Here is a 17,231-nt window from a genome sequence, read left to right as displayed (position 1 = left end):
ACGAGCAGTTTGACCTTAGGTCGATTTCGATGAAAGCGGATGACATGAGAGTGATGTGGCGTAGCTCACGTCAAAAATGAGGATAAAATGAAGATGACGAGGAAATGACGTGCCTACACAATCCTGCTCCTTGTAATGTTAACAAGTACACGTCATTTTGACGTCACGAACAGCTATGGCAACATACTTAACGCTAATTTCTAATCAAAGTAACTTTTGTCTCGGGGTTAAAGGAGGAAATTCGTGTAGCTTTGGGATGCGGGGACGCAAATTTTTGTCTTTATTTGCACATTAAGGGCGTAAATTGAATACTACTTCATTGTGCTCTACAGGAATTTGGCCGAATTCGGGCTCTAGCTGCTTTTACGGTTAAATTGGGAGAACTGCTTATATGAGGCTATAAATTTCTGAATTAGCGGCCCCGGGGGCGAACCTACTAATGTGCTGGCAACATCAACAGGAGAGTCCCCATGCGTGAACTCCCCGAACGCACACCCTGCACATTCAACTTTGCCCATTCATCGGACACTCCGTGATTCACAAACCAATTTAGGGCACCCAGAAAGGCGCATACAAATTTTACAATTCCACTTCAATTAGTCGCAAGCGATTGGGACGTGGCGAAACCCATAACGAAACTAATTGCTGTGTTTTACCATCGATTTGAATGCGTATTTGCAGTGGAAAAATTGCCTTGCAGTCTTATTCAAACAGGGGCTTTTGAGTGAAACCAAAGCCCGCAAGTGAAATGTCAACACACAACGGCGAAGTTTGAGCAAATAGGGGTTTCGCCGTTGTGGAGGTAAATTTTATTAAGCCTCCATACCTGAACGTTTCATTTTGCAGGAGGAGTATTGCGAGACGTAGTTGATTCAGACACGATCAAATTTGGGTTGTGTGTTAAGGAGGATGGAGAGCACTTTCAAATTTGAAAAGTGGCTTTTTCTCCGAATCCGGATCGTGACGAACAATACGGATAAACACGATCCGCGAATTGGAGTTTTGCTTTGCATCATCCTCGCCCAATGAATAATACAATTTAATATTAAAAGTGAAAGGCAGCGCGATGTACAGTCATCTGGCATTTAGATGGTAAAATTGAGAATTTGTCAATGACGTCCTTGCAGGGGAAAAAATCGTCATTGCCGGCGGCAGAGGAGTTTTCACATCGTCATCACCAAGAACGGTGTCTGTTTGAGTGCTCAATTAACACCCATCTTTAGCTTTCTTCTAAATTGATGTGGCATTAGAATGGAATTTAATTTGCATCTGCTCAGCACTTATCTGTAAATTACACTTACCGTTTGAGATCAGTTATAATGGCGCATATTAACACTAAAGGACGTATGCGTGCGTGTTCCGCATAAAAATCTCACAGGATTTCACCTCACTTTGGCTGCGAAATAAATTCAAATTGGGTGTAGCGACGGCTGGAAATGGACCTCGGCTGTATCCCCTTCAGTTTAGATGTTCGGGGGAAATGCGAAGACAATTTAAAGCAAATTTCTTAAGAAAATTGTTTTGAAAGTCGTTAATTTGAGTGCATAGTTCAGAGGCAAAACTAGAACTAAATTGCATTGATTTGCAGTAGGGCCAGATCTGCTTTGTTTGCTAATAGAATAAATGGGGACTCAAAATACTCGCTAGACCCGCAAGATGCAATCAAATTTGCATTGATTGAATAGCAATTTCCAGAAATTCCGACTTGAGAAGGTTGCTACTTACAGAGCGATCGAAAGAGGTTAAGATTAACCTTAAGGGGGCTCAACGTTGCATAAAAGCAATCCAACGTGAGACCTTAACCAACACTATTCCCAAGCCGTGTGATTAGATTTGCGAATAAGCCGATTACCGCACAAGGGCGTCGCGTATTTACATGGAATTTACACACGCGTCAGCTTCCTAGCGTTATAATTTCTTTTTAGGAAATCTTCCATTTAATCTAGGATAAAATCAAGATTCCCCGTCGTAAAGCTCTCGTGAAAGGGCCGCCTCCCTCGAGTGCTCCTATTTATTCCTTTTCAAATGGCAAAAAATAGTGAAGAAAAACTTGAAAAATTCCGGCAATTTTTGTCGAAATTCCATTTACGCGTCTCGTGACCCTAATATGTAAAACCTTTATGCTGTCAACGGTTCTTCTCTCCCCAGCTCCGGCATAGTCGTGTCACGGAATGTTAAATGAATGTCGGAAAATGGCCTCGATTTATTTTTTCCCCAGATAATGACTTTAGAGCAAAAAGGAGGCTCAAAATCCCGCAGAGCGTGTTTCCTCTATGTTGAAGATTACCTCTAGCAAAAATTCTTTTTCAGACTTTTAGCCTGCAAAACCGATCCTGCAAAAGAGGACAAACTACATCTGCGATAAATAGCTTACTGGCAACATATGAACAACAAGCGAAAACGGGGCAATTCCCTAACTGGACCCCGGGGAAATCCATTCTGCAACACCTGAGCTGATCCACTTAGAGCCCCCTTAGGTTGCACCTCCTGACGAGTGTTATTATCTTATTGATGTCCTTATTTATTCCTCCAGGTCTGACATAATTAGTGCAAATGGAGCCGCCAACTTCTCCAGATATTCGCCACAGACGTTACATAACGCACTCAGCAATAAATTGCCGTCTTCCTCTATGCCCAAACTTCGTCCAAGTCTGGCAACTTTGGGCATAGACCGCACCATTGGTGGCCAGCAGCGGGGTTTTGCCGATAGTTATGTTGAAAAGAGCACTATGTCAAAGTTTACGAGCTCCAGAGGTTCTAGGCATAACGGCCCAATCTCTGCACATGTTCCTGATACTAAATTATCGAAGTATTCACGGAATTTATGGTAAGATTTGAAAGTGTTTAATGACAAAAATTTTGAACGAAACTTTTATGGGGCGGCTCTGTTCGGATCCAGAGGCGTAGGCAGGGGAGGGAAACCAAATTTGCTGGGATCAAGGAATCCTGCACGGATGCAGCAGCAAATTATTTTTCAATAATAGTTTAATTCATCTAAAGGTACATCCCGTCACCGTTTTCTACAGTTCTAAATCTGGAATGTCCATCCATGGTGCCCGCAACCTTTTTTGGATGAACATGAAATATTGGGGTGTGCAGTAAGGTAGTGATGTGCGCCATGTTTCTAAAGAAGTGAATCAATATTTGAAAAGCTATTTGAACTGCGAATATATACCATTTTTGGCAAATTTTATAAGCCCCTTTGAAATGCTCCGGACTTTTGACGAAAAAGAATGTACGTGTCATGGAGAGATATTCGAGGCATGAAACTATTATTTTGTGATTTTCGAAGGTAAACAGCATTTTCTTAATTTTTCAGCGGCTTATTAAAGGATTTAGAAAGCAATTTAAAGAGTTATGGCTTACGAGCAAAATGATTAGGTGTATACAAAATGAAGATTTGAATTCCCCACTTATTATTGTTTCCGCTAATCCTATAAACTTGTTGCTTACGCTTCAAACTTATCAGCTACGACAATTAAATAAAACTTAAGACTTCCAATGTTTAAATTAGTTTTACAGGTCAAGAATGACTCTAATAAAGCATTTAATTGTTATTTTTTGTGTCTCAATCGGGGCTCTTGGAGCGCCCCAGGATGTCCGAAGCAATAGATCTGCAGAAGCGGATTTGGCGACTGATTTGAAGAATTGGATGTCTCAATTGCCAGAAGACCTAAAGAAAATTCCTCTCAATTATTTAGCTATCCCAGGTGGGACAATATACTCTAGTAACATTTGGCTCTATTTTCTCTTTAATATAGGAACTCACGACAGCTTTACTGCGGACATTACGAACTCCTCCAAAGTATCTCCGGATGGAGAGGATATTTTGCGCGCTCTGGAATCTTTGACCATAGTTAGAGAAGTAATGGCAAATTGGTCAAAAACCCAGACTTTCAACGTAGTAGAGCAACTTGAGGCTGGAATTCGCTTCTTCGACCTGAGATTTTGCTTAAATAGTGACGATGAGCATTTATATTTTTGCCATGGCTTATATTCCACTGAAGTGCGCAGCGTCTTGACCAATATAAGCTCTTATTTGGACAGTCACCCCAATGAGGTAGGCAAAAACTCGGTTTATTATGATATAATACAATAAACTCTTAGGTAGTTATACTAGACTGCCAACACTTTTATAACTTCACTGATACAACCCATTCAGAAGTAATTCAAATGCTCAAAGACAGTTTAGGGAACAAGCTCATTCCGCATCAGTCCAGCATGTCTTCTTTGACTCTTAAAAATTTAGCACTTGTTAAACAGCAGGTTTGTCTCAAATACTTTAATCACTTTTGTAACTAAAGTTAGATCAACGCAGGTGTTGGTGGTATACAGAGATGACAGTCAATCAGGCGAATCGCTCCTCTGGCCCTCGGACAGTTTCCCAACTCCCTGGTACAACACCATGAACTCTACCTACTTAATCTCCAAGTTGACCGAGGGTCTGAACACCAGATCCTCTTCTTCCGGGTATATAGGTCAGTTATTGCTAACTCCGCAGATTTCAGATATTCTTGAAGGTCTCCTCAGTAAGTCCTAATCGTTGCTAATGTCAGAATGGCAGTAATCAATTTTGTTTTACAGCGACCCTAAAGCAGAAATGCGCGGTAGACTTTCAGGCTGCCAGAATCGAGTGGATTGTCAGTCAAGCTCCAGGACCCAATGGGGTGAACGTAATTATTGGGGATTTCATTGATTTAGACGATAACAAATTTAGCAAAACTGTAATTAATTTGAATTCAAAACTGGATTTAGCACAGCTGAACAGTGTGGGGTTGATGGAGAGGATTAAGAGTTTTATTGCAGCGTTTCAGCGTTATTTTATTTGAGCTGTGATGAAGAATAATAAATAAAGTGATGAATAAATAACTGCATAGAAATATTATGAAAATTAATGGTTACCGAAAGCTGTGTTTCTTGAAACTTGCTCAGAATACGAAAAATTGTAGAAAAATTTACTTTCTCCCGACTAATTTCCTCCTCTCGGCAAGTTTCGTACGCATTCGGAAGTATCTTATATGGACCTCGACTCGATCGATTAACGCGGACGTATGTTAATTCGTATAGGTATCCTTTTGTTACAAAGAAATTGATATTCTCCAACTTTGTAAACTTTGTGTCAGCTGTTTTATTACAGATTCATAGCTTCACTTAAACACATTTGGTTGGCTATAGCAGTTACAATAGTAAATAAATGATACTGAAGAAAAATCAGTGGATAGTTAGCTAATATATCTAATCCACATAACAGGCTTAATGAGGTTTAATGGTTTATAAAGCATCTCAAGGATCATTGACTACTTCTTATGAATATACGAATCATCGTTTAACAAAGCCGGCGATCCAGACCAATAATGCCGTCCATACTTCTTCACATTGCACATCAGTTTCAAAGACAAGAAATATACAACCTCCACGATGGATAGAAAAGAGAACCCGGTGAATAGTCCCAAAATACCGCCACAGTTGGCTAAAAAATCGGTTTGTCCGTACAACTCGTTACGTTCGGAAGTGATAAATTGTTGTTCCTTAAAGAAAATGTTAATACGAGTCATTTGGATGCCTGGAAACTCGGACATATTTGATTTGTAGGCTTCGAACACCTTCTCCCACATGAAATCGGCCTGGGAGGTTTCAGCATTGTAAACTAGGGAAGTACAGCCTGGAAGGCAATCGCAGTGGGATTCCAAGTCGATATCCACACCTTCTTCGCGATTGAGGCCAGAACGGACTTCCTTTCTAAGGAGTTCAGCTAAAATTGACTTTTTATTTGAAGTATTTCTCAAGGGAAAATCGTGGAAACCACTCACTTTGAGCATCGAACATGCATATTGAGTTTGCAGACCCGCAAATTTCTGTCCCTTCTTCATCTAAATAAATCGCTGTAATCTCGAAAAACCGTTGATAAAAATACTTACGAGGCATATGATAGGCAACGCACCCGCACTTCTTCTTAGTATAATTGGCCAGACACTCAACTTGGCAATTTTGCTGAGTGTAGCTTTGGTAGAAGGCCAAATATCTCTCCTTGGGAAAATAGCACTGGCGTCTATGTGGGTCATAGTCCTTTAGACCATCCGAAGTGGTCATCATGTCTGGCTTAACGGCCACTACCACCTCCTGATTGAGGGGGGCCCTGAAGTATTGCATGCCCACCCTGGGGGTTTCTGCAGGGTTATGAAGATGGATCTAAGGACCAAAAAACAACTAATGCAGTACTGATTTTCTGAATTTTTCTAAACTATACCCTGAAGCCTTGAACTGGCCCTTTGCACACATAATCTAAGTCTTGTTCGTAAGCTCTTAATAGCAGTAAAAACCCTGAGGAAAACCCGGATGATAAAGCCCTTCTTGGATAGGTGTTAATAGACACATTGGCTGGGTACCCATCTTCTAAATTCCAACCTTCCGATTTGGTGCCGTGGTTCATGTAGTTTCCAGGTATAAACCTAAAATTTCCAAAATTTTCTTTCTCTTAAAGGAAATGCTGAAACCTACACATTGTTTCTGAGAAGTTCGCTTTTGTCCAGCATATTAAAGGTGTAGCACAGCCCTTCTTCGGTCAGGATGGGAGTGAAGAAATCGTTGCAAGAGCTATTAAGGAGGGTGTACTTGCACTGCCAGAGTATTTCTTCGAATTGGGGCCCAATCTGTGAAGTTAAGGAGTTTTAGTTTCGAGAGTTCTTTGATGTATGAATGTAGAGCGTACGCTCATTAGAAAGTTTATCGTGTCATAGTCAGTTATATTTTTGCCTTCGTGGTACAGGTGATTGTCGCAGATCAAAGTAACATCTTCGAATTTTTTCTTTCTGAAAAAGGTGATATGCACGGGGATATGTTGAGTTAACATTGCAACTACTTACTCATCGTCAGTCATGTTGTTGTTTTCACGAATCATCCTATTGTAATAGTCAGTGAAGTTAAATTCCCTCTGTTTTGCTTTCGTCTCTGAGCAGACAGTAACAGCTGAAAAAGAATTATAAAATGGGTGCTTCAGTGCAAACGCCAGATTTTTACCCGGAAATGGTACTTCCCACACAGGCGTAGGACTTCTGGCAAAGCTTACTAGTACTGGAGAGGTGTCCCATTTAATGTAGGTTTGAATGATCAGGTTGATACAAATATAGAGGGAAATGCAGAAGAGGGTGAGCCACCATAAACTACATAAAAAGACGAAAATGCAGTTGTTTCTTAGTATTAAAAAACCCAAAAATGCAAACATTTGAAAAGGAATTTTTATGTCTGGTAAACTTCAACAACTTTACCGTTCGAAAATGGTCATTTCCTGGTCTCCCATATATTTAAACCCATGAATGCCTGTATTGTTGGAATACTCGGCAAAATAGTCGTAAAAGTTCCTCCTGAATCCTGGATAGGGCCTGCCAGGTTTTCTGAGATACTTTTCATCAACTTCTTGATGTTTGCGCCGTTTCAACTCGCCTAATTCCTCGTCCTTGGATTTGGGTTGTTCAGACGGTCCCTCCACAGTCATCTTGCAACTTCGATGGAATTTCACGTAAAAAAATCCAAGTTAAGTAAAATTTTACACACACAGCTCAAAGATTACTCGAATTATTCGTTTCTTATTAAAGATTAGTCATTAATGAAGAAAATTATTATAATTTTTAAAAGTGGGTTCAAATAATAGTAATATTATAAGTCATTAAAGTAATTACTCACCAGGTTGATAATGGTCAGTCACTGGGCTTTAATCGGTTTTGCAGCACGGTGTAACTAATAATGAAGCATGCTGGGAATTCTGGCAAATTTTATAGGGGTTGTTCTCCGTAAACGTGAGACAGGACAAAATGATACGCGAATTTCCCGTCCGCACCAACCAGAAAATAAATTCAAAATGTAACGCTATAAGCACGAACAATTAGGAAACAAATTAGTCTGTAGTTAAAGTTAATCACCTCCCAGAGACGCTCAGTATGCAAAAAACAAGGTTCTCCATAACATCCAATCATGTCTTCTTTTATTTTTGATGCGTCCCTCGTGCTTAAACGCGTATTTCTGGTTAATATGTTAATGCCGCCGACCAAGAGGCCTGCATTATATAAGAGCAAAAAGTAAAATATCTTCGACGGAACGGGACCAAACAAGTCAAGAGACTTGAAAATCAATTATTGTGACCAAACGCCAAAAGACATCCCCAGCAATAATGGAAAGAAGAAGGCCACATATTCCCAGGCGAGGCAGGATTCTGGTATTTTTGGGTCATTGTTGCTAACTGGTAACCAACTGGCAATCAACAAAGGACAGCCTACAAAGAAAGAAGCGTCCAGGAAGACATAAGAGGACAGTAAACAGAATCTCTGAAACGGCGTACTTAGGGAGGCCTGACAACGAGTATCCACCCGAATTTACATAATTTTCCAATAGAGCTTATCTATCTCAAAAACAGAGCTCTTCGGTAATTTCTTAGCAATTTGCCGATAAACAATGAATTCAATTTGGTGCAATCGCTCCTTGTCCACCTGACTCCATTTTACGATTAATTCAACGATAACATGATTAAACTTGCATGCTCACAACTCTTCAATTAAATATCCGGTGGTCAACGCAGACGATCACACGCCCTGAGACCGGGGAGTTCCAAACGTACTTTTAATTTATAGATATCATATATTTATTAATTAATCTTTTTATTTTTCATTCGACGACGCGGGACGGCGCGCCCCCTCTGCCTGATATCTGCGCCCCTCACATGGAGCTCATACTCATATCGAGGGATCTTACACATTAAAAATAAACAATAATTTGCATTAAGGTGCGTGCTGTGGATTTAGCGAACTATTCGAAGTCAAATTGCACTATGTAGGCCGAGGGCGGTCTGTTATCCTGAATCGTAATGCCTTACTGAACAATTTTCTCCTCCATACAACCCAGCGAGAAGAGTCCTGAATCATCTTTCGGGGACGGTGGCCCGAGAAGCCTCGTCTAAAACAATTATAATCAAATCATATTCACTTGAATTCAACTTTATTACGTTTTTGTCGAGCTGCCTTTGTCGGCGTCTCATGCTCTTCTTCTCGTCGGTAAATTTGCTCCTATATTTAACCATTTTCCTGACAGCTCTTTCCTCTATGTTCCTGGCAGTAAGGGAAGACCAGTCCAGATCAGCCTTGTTGTCCGAACATCGATTCTTTTCTTCGCTAGGCTTAGTCAGCCTGTTGCCCTCGTCCTCCTCCACTCGAAAAAAAGTTTCAGTGCGCACAATGTTCTCATCCAAGATGCTTGCCAGTTCTCTGAGGCTGAATAAAAAAAAGTTGTAAAAGATCCACTATTAAAAACGCCCTTCAAGCGCACTGCTCTTGTTTCTTCAGCTCTTCGTTCTCGAGATCGCGCATCTTTTGCTCCATTATTTCGGACTTCATTGAAATAAGCATGGTCTCTTTCTTGTGCTGCTTCTTCAGCTCCTCAAGCCGCTCTTCTAACCTATTGATAATCACTTAATATTAATGAAGATTGTCACCAAGCAGCACTAGCCTTGAGTTTTCTTCGGCTAATCGTTTCTCCTCGGTCTTCAACCATTGCAGCCTATGGAAAACTTCTTGTCGTTTTTGCACGTCTTCATTGTCCCGTTGAACCTTTAACTGAAGATTGTTTATGCAGAAGCGAGTTCTTTAAGAACTTTACCAGCTCGGGGGTGGGGCAGACGACCTCGAGGAACTCTTTTTTGTCTTTAGCGTATTTCTCGAAATCGAAGTCGGGGATCATCTGGAATATTTCGCTTATCATCCACATCATTTTGTCGTTGAACATGTCGTATCGGTCTTGGTAGAATTGGACTGTTTGGATTTGTTCGTTCACCAGGACATCACTCACGTCTTCGGTCATATTTTCGTACACTTTGGTGACCATTTTCCTGAACGAAACTAGATCATCTTCCATTACTTGTCGCATGGTTTGCCCTATGAAAGGATAGTAATGAGGCGCAAGTTTGAGACCGCGCGATGGACATGGATCCCGACGCATAAAGGAAAATTAGTTCGAGTTAGAAAGTTGCCCCAATGAGTCATAAGTAAATACCTACCATTATCACATGTAAATTTGGACACCAAATTCACAAATTCATGAACTTTTATCTTGGGTTTGGCGGAGTTTAAGTGGTTCAGAATATTGGCCAGTTGCTTTGTGTCCTCCCTTTCCGGGTTTCCCCTTCTAAAAACTCTCTTCCTAATGGTCTCAAAGTCTACTTCTGTCATTGAAACGTAAGAATTTTCAGTAAAATCACCATGACCTATTCTTACTTACTACCAACCTTTCTTCTTGTGTACAGTAGTAAAGAGAGGCTCCTGAAAATCGATAACTTTCCTATTAGATTTCTTCCCCTTTTCACATCGATCCTCAGTTTCTTCTGCGGGCTGCTTCATAGCTGAGGCTTGCTCGGGAGCCCGCGTGGGCCATGCATATTGGGACTTTGGGATTATCGACATGTTCTTTAAGAATTTCCCCTCAAAGGAAACGCAAAACCTAAAGGCAAGGGAAAATTTTCCGAGAAACACAACACACTGCCGACACGACTATGGTAACAGCTATACAGGCCAAAACGGTAGTGGTCATTTTCGAAGCACACTTAACAACATAAGAGGGACAATGCCCAAAGCCAATTCAACTAAATGGCTAGAATCAGAACTTTAAGGGCGCACACCAGCGTTATATTACATTCAGACGGAAAATTTTGACAATGATAAGATCGGTTGGCGTTTCAAAGGACCACGTTTGCACCTGAAAAGGTGTTTAACGGTGAATGGGAAAAGATCGTGATACCTAAAAGAGCCACATTTCGAGGTGAATACTATCGAATATGCCCTGGTATACGAGTTCGACTAAATTGACCGTTCCTTCTAAGGGCGTCTATCAACCTGACGGGTAACGATACAAACACAAACCCCACTTGTTACAGGTGTGCATCATTTGGAGACATTCACCATTTCAAAAAAACTCCTTATAACGCCAATTCTAAGGAATATGAACGAGACTACTGAAGCGGATTTGCTACAAGGTACTATAACATTACTCATTTCATTATCATTACAGAAGATACTATTAGCTATTAAAGAATCCCTGCAAAAAGACGGCACTTTGGGCCGTTTCAAAGGAGAAATCCGAGCTGCAGTGATGAACGTTTTAAACAAAAATTCCTCCAACCAAAGCGAAGAACCGCCGAAAATCCCTGACGAGACCAAGTTGATTAATGAATTGATCAGAGAGTACTTAGTATGGAATGGATACTTTTATGCTGATCAAGTCTTAGGGGCAGGTACTAAAAGGCTAATTTGAAGCTTTTGTGCAAAGATGAAGTTTGAATTTTCAGAATCAAGTCAATGTGGTGAAAGAGTGAGTAGAGATGTGTTAACCGCCAAATTGGGAGTCCTGGACGATTCGAAGACGGCCAAAATACCACTGCTGTACTACATTGTCTCCGCCTTTCAGGCTAATGAAGAGGATTAAACTTTATAGCACTGAAATCTGAATTGTCCTGTAACCTGAACTACAGTGGCTAACTCTGCAAGATTCGAAGGAGGAAGGAGAGGAAGAATTTATACATTTAATTTTTCTTACTGGATTCCTAATAACTTAAATAGCACAAAACCTTATATAGATACTTAATTTTAATACCGTACAGCTAAAGATATATTCAATGGAACTTAAACACTTTTACACATTGTGCTTATGAGACAACAATTCGCCCTTTTCCCTAAAACTCTTATTGCAACAATGGCAGGTAAATAAATTGCCCCCTATCTTGTGTTGCCTCTTTCTATGCTGAGTAAGCCCGTGCTTAGCCTCAAACTTCCGAAAACAAATATCACAAAAATACTTTTTATTCATTAACTTTGATAGAGCACGCGTTTTTGTCGGTTTCTGCGGTTTCGTTTCCTTCAAGCAAAAATGTAGTATAGTTTGGGCAACCCCTGATGAATTATCTGTAGGAAATTGCTCACCGCAATAGCGGCAGGAAGTCTTGTTTTCATGAGATCTATAGAAAAGAAAATTCACATTATATATATTGTCACCTGAGAAGGGTAGGTACCCACCGCATATGAGTAGCTAAAGTACGTTTCTGTAAAAATTCTTTCTTGCAAATACTGCACACTAAAGGCTCTTTTCCATGCAATTTTTCATGATTGTCAAGCTCGAATTTTCTTGTAAATGTGGCCCCACATTCTCTACATACAAAGGATGTTAAAGAGCCATGGAATCTTAAGTGCATTATCTGAAATTTATCATTTTATGAAAGAGTTAAATTATAACCTAATAATTACCAAATGATTTTCTTGCGCAAAAGTATCTCCACATTCACTGCAACAAAAAGGTCTCTCTCCTTTATGGAACTTTTCATGTGTGATAAGTTGTTTCCTCAAAGGGAAACTCTTGCCACATTCAACACATAAAAATGGTTTGACCCTTTTATGAACCTAAAGCACACAAAAAACGAACATACCCTGTTTTCTTTCTCAATTAAAAACTTACATTAATATGGCTAATTAAGTGATGTTTCAAAGTAAACCTTTTATTACATTCAACACATTGATGGGGCCTCTCTTTAGTGTGCAACACTAAATGTGTGTTGAGACAATATTTATGTGTAAAACTCTTACCACAGTGAATACAGACGTGAGGTCTTTCCCCAGTGTGAGTCTTCTCATGGGTTGCTAAATGGTGTTTTAATAAAAATGTTTTATTGCAGTTGGGTTTATCACACTTAAAAGGGCGCTCTTCTAATTTTTCAGTGCTCTTTATAGACGATTGAGCAGGAGAAAGATTATTGCCAATTTCTAATATTGCTTCATTGTTGGTGTCAGAGGCAAATGATAAAAAGGGCTCATTGGGGTTGTATGAAGCATCATGAGGGGCGGGGAGATCTTGTTTGGGGATTATATGGGGTTGGGAATAGGGTTTTCTTAGGGATTCAGGTTTCACTTCACTTAAAAGCGGCCCCAAATGCCAATAAGATGGGGTTGACGCGCTCATTTTCAGTCAAGGCAAAGCTAGTTAGCTGAGAAATAGAAATTTATTGCTGTTCTTTTTTTCAGGCATTTCTTAATTAGTTCAATAATAATTAAAACTTTTTGGTCATTTTTTATTTATTTTTATTTAAATACATTTTTGACGTCATTTACATGACGTGACAATATTGATAACTGCCGACATTTATTTTAGAGTCACTCTTAGTCTCAAGTGCAAGATTCGACAATTGTCCTTAGATCAAATTAATGTATCAAAAACAAAGTTTCTGATGATATATTTAAAAAATAATATGAATCATCACCAGTGCTTTATTTTGTACCTTAAATAAATAGAAAACAACACAGCTACAGCGGTCCCACTAAAAATGACCCTCGGTTTCCTGTACCATCTCTTGAGTGTCATGTTTGAAGAGTTCTCAACTTTAATTCTTATATCATTTTTCGTGGCTAAATTTCTAGTGGAAATGGACAACTGGTCTAATAAGACATTTAACGAGCGCATTTGTTCTTTAAGGAACATATTCTCCCTTTCCAGGCCAGTTATTAAACTGTCCTTTTCTCGTATTACTCCTCTAAGTTGCTGCACGACCAATCCTGCATGGAAGTCTTCAAACAAAGTGTTTAAGTTTTGGTGATAATAAATAAGACGAAAATCTTACCGGGAAAATTCAAATAACTAATTCCTTCCGGATTAACCACAGGAATACGAGAGTTCACTAGAACATGCCTGTCACAACATTGGACAATCTCGTCGTTTTGAACTGACGAGGCCTCTTCAGACTTTTCGTTCACTGGGTCCAAAACTGCTTTTACAATGCTCATAACTAACTCTACACTTTTTATCCAAAAAATTACTTAATTAAACATGTCGCACGTGTGCTTACAGTGAATTAATCAGCTGTAGAGCGAATTTTGCGCGTCCAAGGTTAAGAGGTTCACCGCGTTATGTTGGTATATAAGATAAATATAGATTCGTCATGGACTTGTGTTTTTGAATTAATTCTCTTCCACTCTAATAGTTTGAATCACAGATGGTTATCATATATCAGCTCTCAAGTACACTATTCGCAGCAATCGAAGCATATTGCTCTGCCAACGTTTCCCACAGCAATAACTCACGGATATTAATTGGGTTATTACCTAATTCCCACTACCAAGTTTTTATGATCAAAATGCCAATAAAACTGTAACGAATAGGAACACCTGGACAGGCGGTGTCTCAGTTATTACAAAAAACAAACTAATACCAAATTATCTATGTATATGAAGTATTAAAACATGGCTGACAATAAATTCGTTTGCCATTTAGTCATTAGACCGAGATTCTATCTCGTAAAACTACATCAATTATCAGTTATCAAACATCATCCGATTCATAACGTTGATACGCATCATCAACCCCTATTTGGCTCTAATGTCCAACGTTTGAAACGTTTCGGGATTTTTCCGAATACCAATTCCGAGACCAACCGCTTGCAAAGATCCTCATGGGGGTTGATGTATGTGATCTTTCTTTAAATTATGATGATCCTCATGGAGATCTACATATGGCTTCACAAGTTTTACATTGGGTATTCTAAATGCACAGTGATGGTAGTACTGGGGACTTAAAATAATTGGACCATAAGAGGCTGATGTTTGGGTTTCAGATGTAAAAAAAATAGTCGAGTGGTGACATAGGATGTAAGCCGAGATAGAGGATACTTTACCATTTAATTGTGAAATTCACAACAAAATGTTGACCAAAGTTAAACGCGTATTAGGATCATTTTTCTGTTTTAATTACTATATTAATTTTGCTTCTCTGAAACAATTTCTTAATTGATTTTAGCTCCCTTCCACCGTATTCTTAAAATATCAGAGATACACTTTTATACTTATGATTCAATTCTCTTAAATCCCAACCAAAAACCTCCTTTAGCATTGGTTTGAATTCCAGTTTCCAAGACTAAAGGAATTTGAGTTTTCTTCACAGGAACGATTTCAAAACTCAAAAGAAGATTATAAAGAAGAGCTTTAACTTCGATCAAAGCAAACCTATTTCCAATGCAGCTACGTGGTCCAAATCCAAAGGGGGCATACACGTACGAGTTAATGGAGCCTTTATTTTCCTCTGAGAACCTCTCAGGAATGAATTTCTCTGGTTCCGGATAGTACTGAGAGTCATGGTGCAAGGCATATACCGGTAGCCAAATTTCCGTGTTTGGAGCAATTGTTATACTTTTCTCTTCTTTGTTTATAGGTTCGATGGTGTAAGGTTTGGAGCAAACTCTGTCGAGAAAGGGTGTTGGTGGCCATTTTCTGAGAACCTCTACAAAAAAATTACTAGGTCAAACGAAAATGAATTGAGAGGATTATTGAGTAGCTACCAGACAAAACCATGTCCAAATATTTCATTTGCTGTAAGGCGTCATAGGTTACTTTGCCTTTCTGTGAAGTTTGCCTGATTTCTTCTCTCAGTTTATCTTGTATTTCCTTGTTAACAGCCAGCTCATAAGCAGCGAAACTAATAGCTGTTGATACACTGTCGAAACCGGCCAAGAAGAAAATTACAACCTGAGAAGTGATGTCTTCAAGGGAGATTTCCACTGAGCGTTTGCCCTTGCCGTCAATGGTACCTATAGAAATGTTAAAATTAAGTAGCATAATAAAATATTTTTTATTGGTTTTAAATACCTTTTTCCGAAAGATTTCCAGCTTTGGCAGCGTCCAATAAAGTTTGGATTATATCAGGTCGAATAATGTTTTTTTCTTGCCGCATTTTGATGGTCTCCTCAATGATATTAGTCATGTAAATTCTAGTTGCGTTGCTGAAGAATTTGATTCCCAAATACTAAAAAATACTAGTCAATTAGATTGTTGAGATGAAATTGATCTAGATATAACGTACCTTGCATAACTTGGGAACGGTTTGTAAGGCAAAGAATTTCATGATGTTGATAAATCCCGAAAAATTGGTAATCTTCTTTCCTTCTAGGTAAAAGGTATTATCACGGTACCGGAGAGAATCTACTTTTATCCCGAAGGCAGCTGATGCGATCACATCGTTGGTAAATCTATAAAACAATAATCAAAGATTTATTTCAAATTACCCAATCACACGACATCGCAATACAAAGAAATCAAAGAAAAAGAGATTTGTTAAAGCTGACTTTAAGGGCTAAATGGTTTAAAAATGTCAACCATAAATGAACTAAATTCTGCAATTTATGGACCTGCAGAAACTACAAAATCTTAAGCGTGAATGCAGCATAAAGTCATGCAAAACATTTATAAAAAAAAAGAAATTAATTCAAAATAATTACCTAGTGAACACATCCTTCATTTCCAATTCAAGAACTGCCCCATTGCTTGAAGAGTTTTGAAAATATTTCACAAAATCTTCGGCAGCTTCAGATATCAAAGTGTAGATGACTTTGATCTTGCTGCTGGTGAAAGTTGGACTCATCACGTGCCTCATTTCCCTCCATCGTTCATCTGAAAACCATTCTATTAGCCCTTTAAATGAACCAGAAACACAACCTTATATACCTTTAAGAGCAAATAGATTTTTGGACCAAAGAGGATCACTTTCAGCGTCGGTAAATTCCGAATGATTGGGAAAACTGTCGAAATCTTTCACTGTGATCTGTTTGATCAGGTCGGGATCTCTTATCATTAGACTCGGAGCTGTGAAGTTGTAACAACCAATGTATCTAACAATAAAGAGAAAATAAAGAATTGGGGTTGGAGACTTGAGGTGATCCAGAATAATCTTTATAGGGAAAAGAAATCTTACCTGGCATTTGGATATAAATTATAGGTATTCTGTAACCAGTCAGCAATATTTATTTTTCCGAAAATAACTTCCCAACCATCACCAAAGAGGGGTATAGGATTGGTCTGGTTTACCCCCTGGTTTGACCAGTACCTTGTCTTTCTTAGTAAATGGTACCATGCTGCTATGAAGGCAACAACAGTAAGGAAACCAAGTATCAGCAGCATCTTCGTATTTCCTTCTAGAAAACATACATTTTAGTACAAACAATTATTCATATGCAATAACGAGTGATGATAAAAAACTTCGCAGGGTGCACGAAATTCTCAAAAATATAACAATATGGAATTTCTTACCTTTAGCTCAGTTTTAAAAACACTGTAATACTATTTCGAAAATTTGGTTATTTACAAATATCAATGATGCAATGATGTAAACGATCACAGGCTAAACCAATATATAGGTATTTCCTTATCAGAATTAAGTGGATTTAG

At 39.0% G+C, this 17,231-nt stretch overlaps 6 protein-coding genes across 6 annotated transcripts; 2 read left to right on the top strand and 4 right to left on the bottom strand.

Moving 5' to 3' along the window:
* Positions 1 to 3,466: 3,466 nt before the first annotated feature.
* On the top strand, positions 3,467 to 4,850 carry LOC136410477 (PI-PLC X domain-containing protein 3-like). Its single transcript, XM_066392651.1, has 5 exons — positions 3,467 to 3,710; positions 3,762 to 4,060; positions 4,108 to 4,266; positions 4,319 to 4,529; positions 4,585 to 4,850. Exons 1-5 carry the CDS (start codon positions 3,530 to 3,532, stop codon positions 4,827 to 4,829), a joined length of 1,095 nt encoding a protein of 364 aa, XP_066248748.1. The 5' UTR covers positions 3,467 to 3,529; the 3' UTR covers positions 4,830 to 4,850.
* A 320-nt stretch (positions 4,851 to 5,170) lies between these two features.
* Positions 5,171 to 7,504, bottom strand: LOC136419756 (pickpocket protein 28-like). Its single transcript, XM_066406293.1, has 9 exons — positions 7,266 to 7,504; positions 7,018 to 7,160; positions 6,864 to 6,966; positions 6,710 to 6,809; positions 6,499 to 6,650; positions 6,248 to 6,449; positions 5,919 to 6,189; positions 5,811 to 5,870; positions 5,171 to 5,752 (listed from the first exon to the last, which is right to left on the bottom strand). The coding sequence occupies exons 1-9, from the start codon at positions 7,490 to 7,492 to the stop codon at positions 5,298 to 5,300; spliced, it is 1,713 nt and encodes a 570-aa protein (XP_066262390.1). The 5' UTR covers positions 7,493 to 7,504; the 3' UTR covers positions 5,171 to 5,297.
* A 1,282-nt stretch (positions 7,505 to 8,786) lies between these two features.
* LOC136413115 (girdin-like) lies at positions 8,787 to 10,569 on the bottom strand. The gene is made up of 8 exons (XM_066396498.1): positions 10,519 to 10,569; positions 10,268 to 10,445; positions 10,040 to 10,204; positions 9,643 to 9,917; positions 9,493 to 9,593; positions 9,313 to 9,441; positions 8,993 to 9,257; positions 8,787 to 8,943 (listed from the first exon to the last, which is right to left on the bottom strand). Exons 1-8 carry the CDS (start codon positions 10,567 to 10,569, stop codon positions 8,860 to 8,862), a joined length of 1,248 nt encoding a protein of 415 aa, XP_066252595.1. The 3' UTR covers positions 8,787 to 8,859.
* A 348-nt stretch (positions 10,570 to 10,917) lies between these two features.
* LOC136413590 (centrosomal protein 20) lies at positions 10,918 to 11,637 on the top strand. The gene is made up of 3 exons (XM_066397249.1): positions 10,918 to 11,011; positions 11,060 to 11,269; positions 11,324 to 11,637. The coding sequence occupies exons 1-3, from the start codon at positions 10,978 to 10,980 to the stop codon at positions 11,458 to 11,460; spliced, it is 381 nt and encodes a 126-aa protein (XP_066253346.1). The 5' UTR covers positions 10,918 to 10,977; the 3' UTR covers positions 11,461 to 11,637.
* On the bottom strand, positions 11,613 to 13,121 carry LOC136413561 (gastrula zinc finger protein XlCGF8.2DB-like). Its single transcript, XM_066397191.1, has 4 exons — positions 12,484 to 13,121; positions 12,276 to 12,428; positions 12,048 to 12,226; positions 11,613 to 11,989 (listed from the first exon to the last, which is right to left on the bottom strand). The coding sequence occupies exons 1-4, from the start codon at positions 12,982 to 12,984 to the stop codon at positions 11,668 to 11,670; spliced, it is 1,155 nt and encodes a 384-aa protein (XP_066253288.1). The 5' UTR covers positions 12,985 to 13,121; the 3' UTR covers positions 11,613 to 11,667.
* Positions 13,122 to 14,732: 1,611 nt separating this feature from the next.
* LOC136413554 (cytochrome P450 9e2-like) lies at positions 14,733 to 17,229 on the bottom strand. The gene is made up of 8 exons (XM_066397179.1): positions 17,094 to 17,229; positions 16,759 to 16,978; positions 16,512 to 16,675; positions 16,286 to 16,457; positions 15,871 to 16,036; positions 15,657 to 15,813; positions 15,350 to 15,598; positions 14,733 to 15,291 (listed from the first exon to the last, which is right to left on the bottom strand). The coding sequence occupies exons 2-8, from the start codon at positions 16,962 to 16,964 to the stop codon at positions 14,858 to 14,860; spliced, it is 1,548 nt and encodes a 515-aa protein (XP_066253276.1). The 5' UTR covers positions 16,965 to 16,978; positions 17,094 to 17,229; the 3' UTR covers positions 14,733 to 14,857.
* Positions 17,230 to 17,231: the final 2 nt, after the last annotated feature.

The sequence above is a fragment of the Euwallacea similis genome, chromosome 1 (genome assembly GCF_039881205.1).
Source record: "Euwallacea similis isolate ESF13 chromosome 1, ESF131.1, whole genome shotgun sequence".
Classification (NCBI taxonomy): domain Eukaryota; kingdom Metazoa; phylum Arthropoda; class Insecta; order Coleoptera; family Curculionidae; genus Euwallacea; species Euwallacea similis.
The sequence above is the reverse complement of the archived record's forward strand: the minus strand, read 5'-3'. Positions and strand labels throughout refer to the sequence as shown.

What these genes read in the sequence shown, in the direction of transcription:
- LOC136410477 (XM_066392651.1), top strand. Translation starts at nt 3,530, where the DNA reads ATGACTCTAATAAAGCATTTAATTGTTATTTTTTGTGTCTCAATCGGG. An exon ending in TAGCACTTGTTAAACAGCAG is followed by an intron (nt 4,267 to 4,318) that starts GTTTGTCTCAAA and finishes AGATCAACGCAG; the next exon opens with GTGTTGGTGGTATACAGAGA. An exon ending in TATTCTTGAAGGTCTCCTCA is followed by an intron (nt 4,530 to 4,584) that starts GTAAGTCCTAAT and finishes TTTGTTTTACAG; the next exon opens with CGACCCTAAAGCAGAAATGC.
- LOC136419756 (XM_066406293.1), bottom strand. Translation starts at nt 7,492, where the DNA reads ATGACTGTGGAGGGACCGTCTGAACAACCCAAATCCAAGGACGAGGAA. An exon ending in GTGGGAAGTACCATTTCCGG is followed by an intron (nt 6,967 to 7,017) that starts GTAAAAATCTGG and finishes ATTCTTTTTCAG; the next exon opens with CTGTTACTGTCTGCTCAGAG. An exon ending in ATGCATGTTCGATGCTCAAA is followed by an intron (nt 5,753 to 5,810) that starts GTGAGTGGTTTC and finishes AGTCAATTTTAG; the next exon opens with CTGAACTCCTTAGAAAGGAA.
- LOC136413115 (XM_066396498.1), bottom strand. Translation starts at nt 10,569, where the DNA reads ATGACCACTACCGTTTTGGCCTGTATAGCTGTTACCATAGTCGTGTCG. An exon ending in TACTGTACACAAGAAGAAAG is followed by an intron (nt 10,205 to 10,267) that starts GTTGGTAGTAAG and finishes TTTCAATGACAG; the next exon opens with AAGTAGACTTTGAGACCATT. An exon ending in TCTGCCCCACCCCCGAGCTG is followed by an intron (nt 9,594 to 9,642) that starts GTAAAGTTCTTA and finishes CTTCAGTTAAAG; the next exon opens with GTTCAACGGGACAATGAAGA.
- LOC136413590 (XM_066397249.1), top strand. Translation starts at nt 10,978, where the DNA reads ATGAACGAGACTACTGAAGCGGATTTGCTACAAG. An exon ending in TGAAGCGGATTTGCTACAAG is followed by an intron (nt 11,012 to 11,059) that starts GTACTATAACAT and finishes AGATACTATTAG; the next exon opens with CTATTAAAGAATCCCTGCAA. An exon ending in TGATCAAGTCTTAGGGGCAG is followed by an intron (nt 11,270 to 11,323) that starts GTACTAAAAGGC and finishes TTGAATTTTCAG; the next exon opens with AATCAAGTCAATGTGGTGAA.
- LOC136413561 (XM_066397191.1), bottom strand. Translation starts at nt 12,984, where the DNA reads ATGAGCGCGTCAACCCCATCTTATTGGCATTTGGGGCCGCTTTTAAGT. An exon ending in ACTTAATTAGCCATATTAAT is followed by an intron (nt 12,429 to 12,483) that starts GTAAGTTTTTAA and finishes TGTGTGCTTTAG; the next exon opens with GTTCATAAAAGGGTCAAACC. An exon ending in ACTTTAGCTACTCATATGCG is followed by an intron (nt 11,990 to 12,047) that starts GTGGGTACCTAC and finishes TCTTTTCTATAG; the next exon opens with ATCTCATGAAAACAAGACTT.
- LOC136413554 (XM_066397179.1), bottom strand. Translation starts at nt 16,964, where the DNA reads ATGCTGCTGATACTTGGTTTCCTTACTGTTGTTGCCTTCATAGCAGCA. An exon ending in AAATCTATTTGCTCTTAAAG is followed by an intron (nt 16,458 to 16,511) that starts GTATATAAGGTT and finishes AATGGTTTTCAG; the next exon opens with ATGAACGATGGAGGGAAATG. An exon ending in ATGAAGGATGTGTTCACTAG is followed by an intron (nt 16,037 to 16,285) that starts GTAATTATTTTG and finishes ATTGTTTTATAG; the next exon opens with ATTTACCAACGATGTGATCG.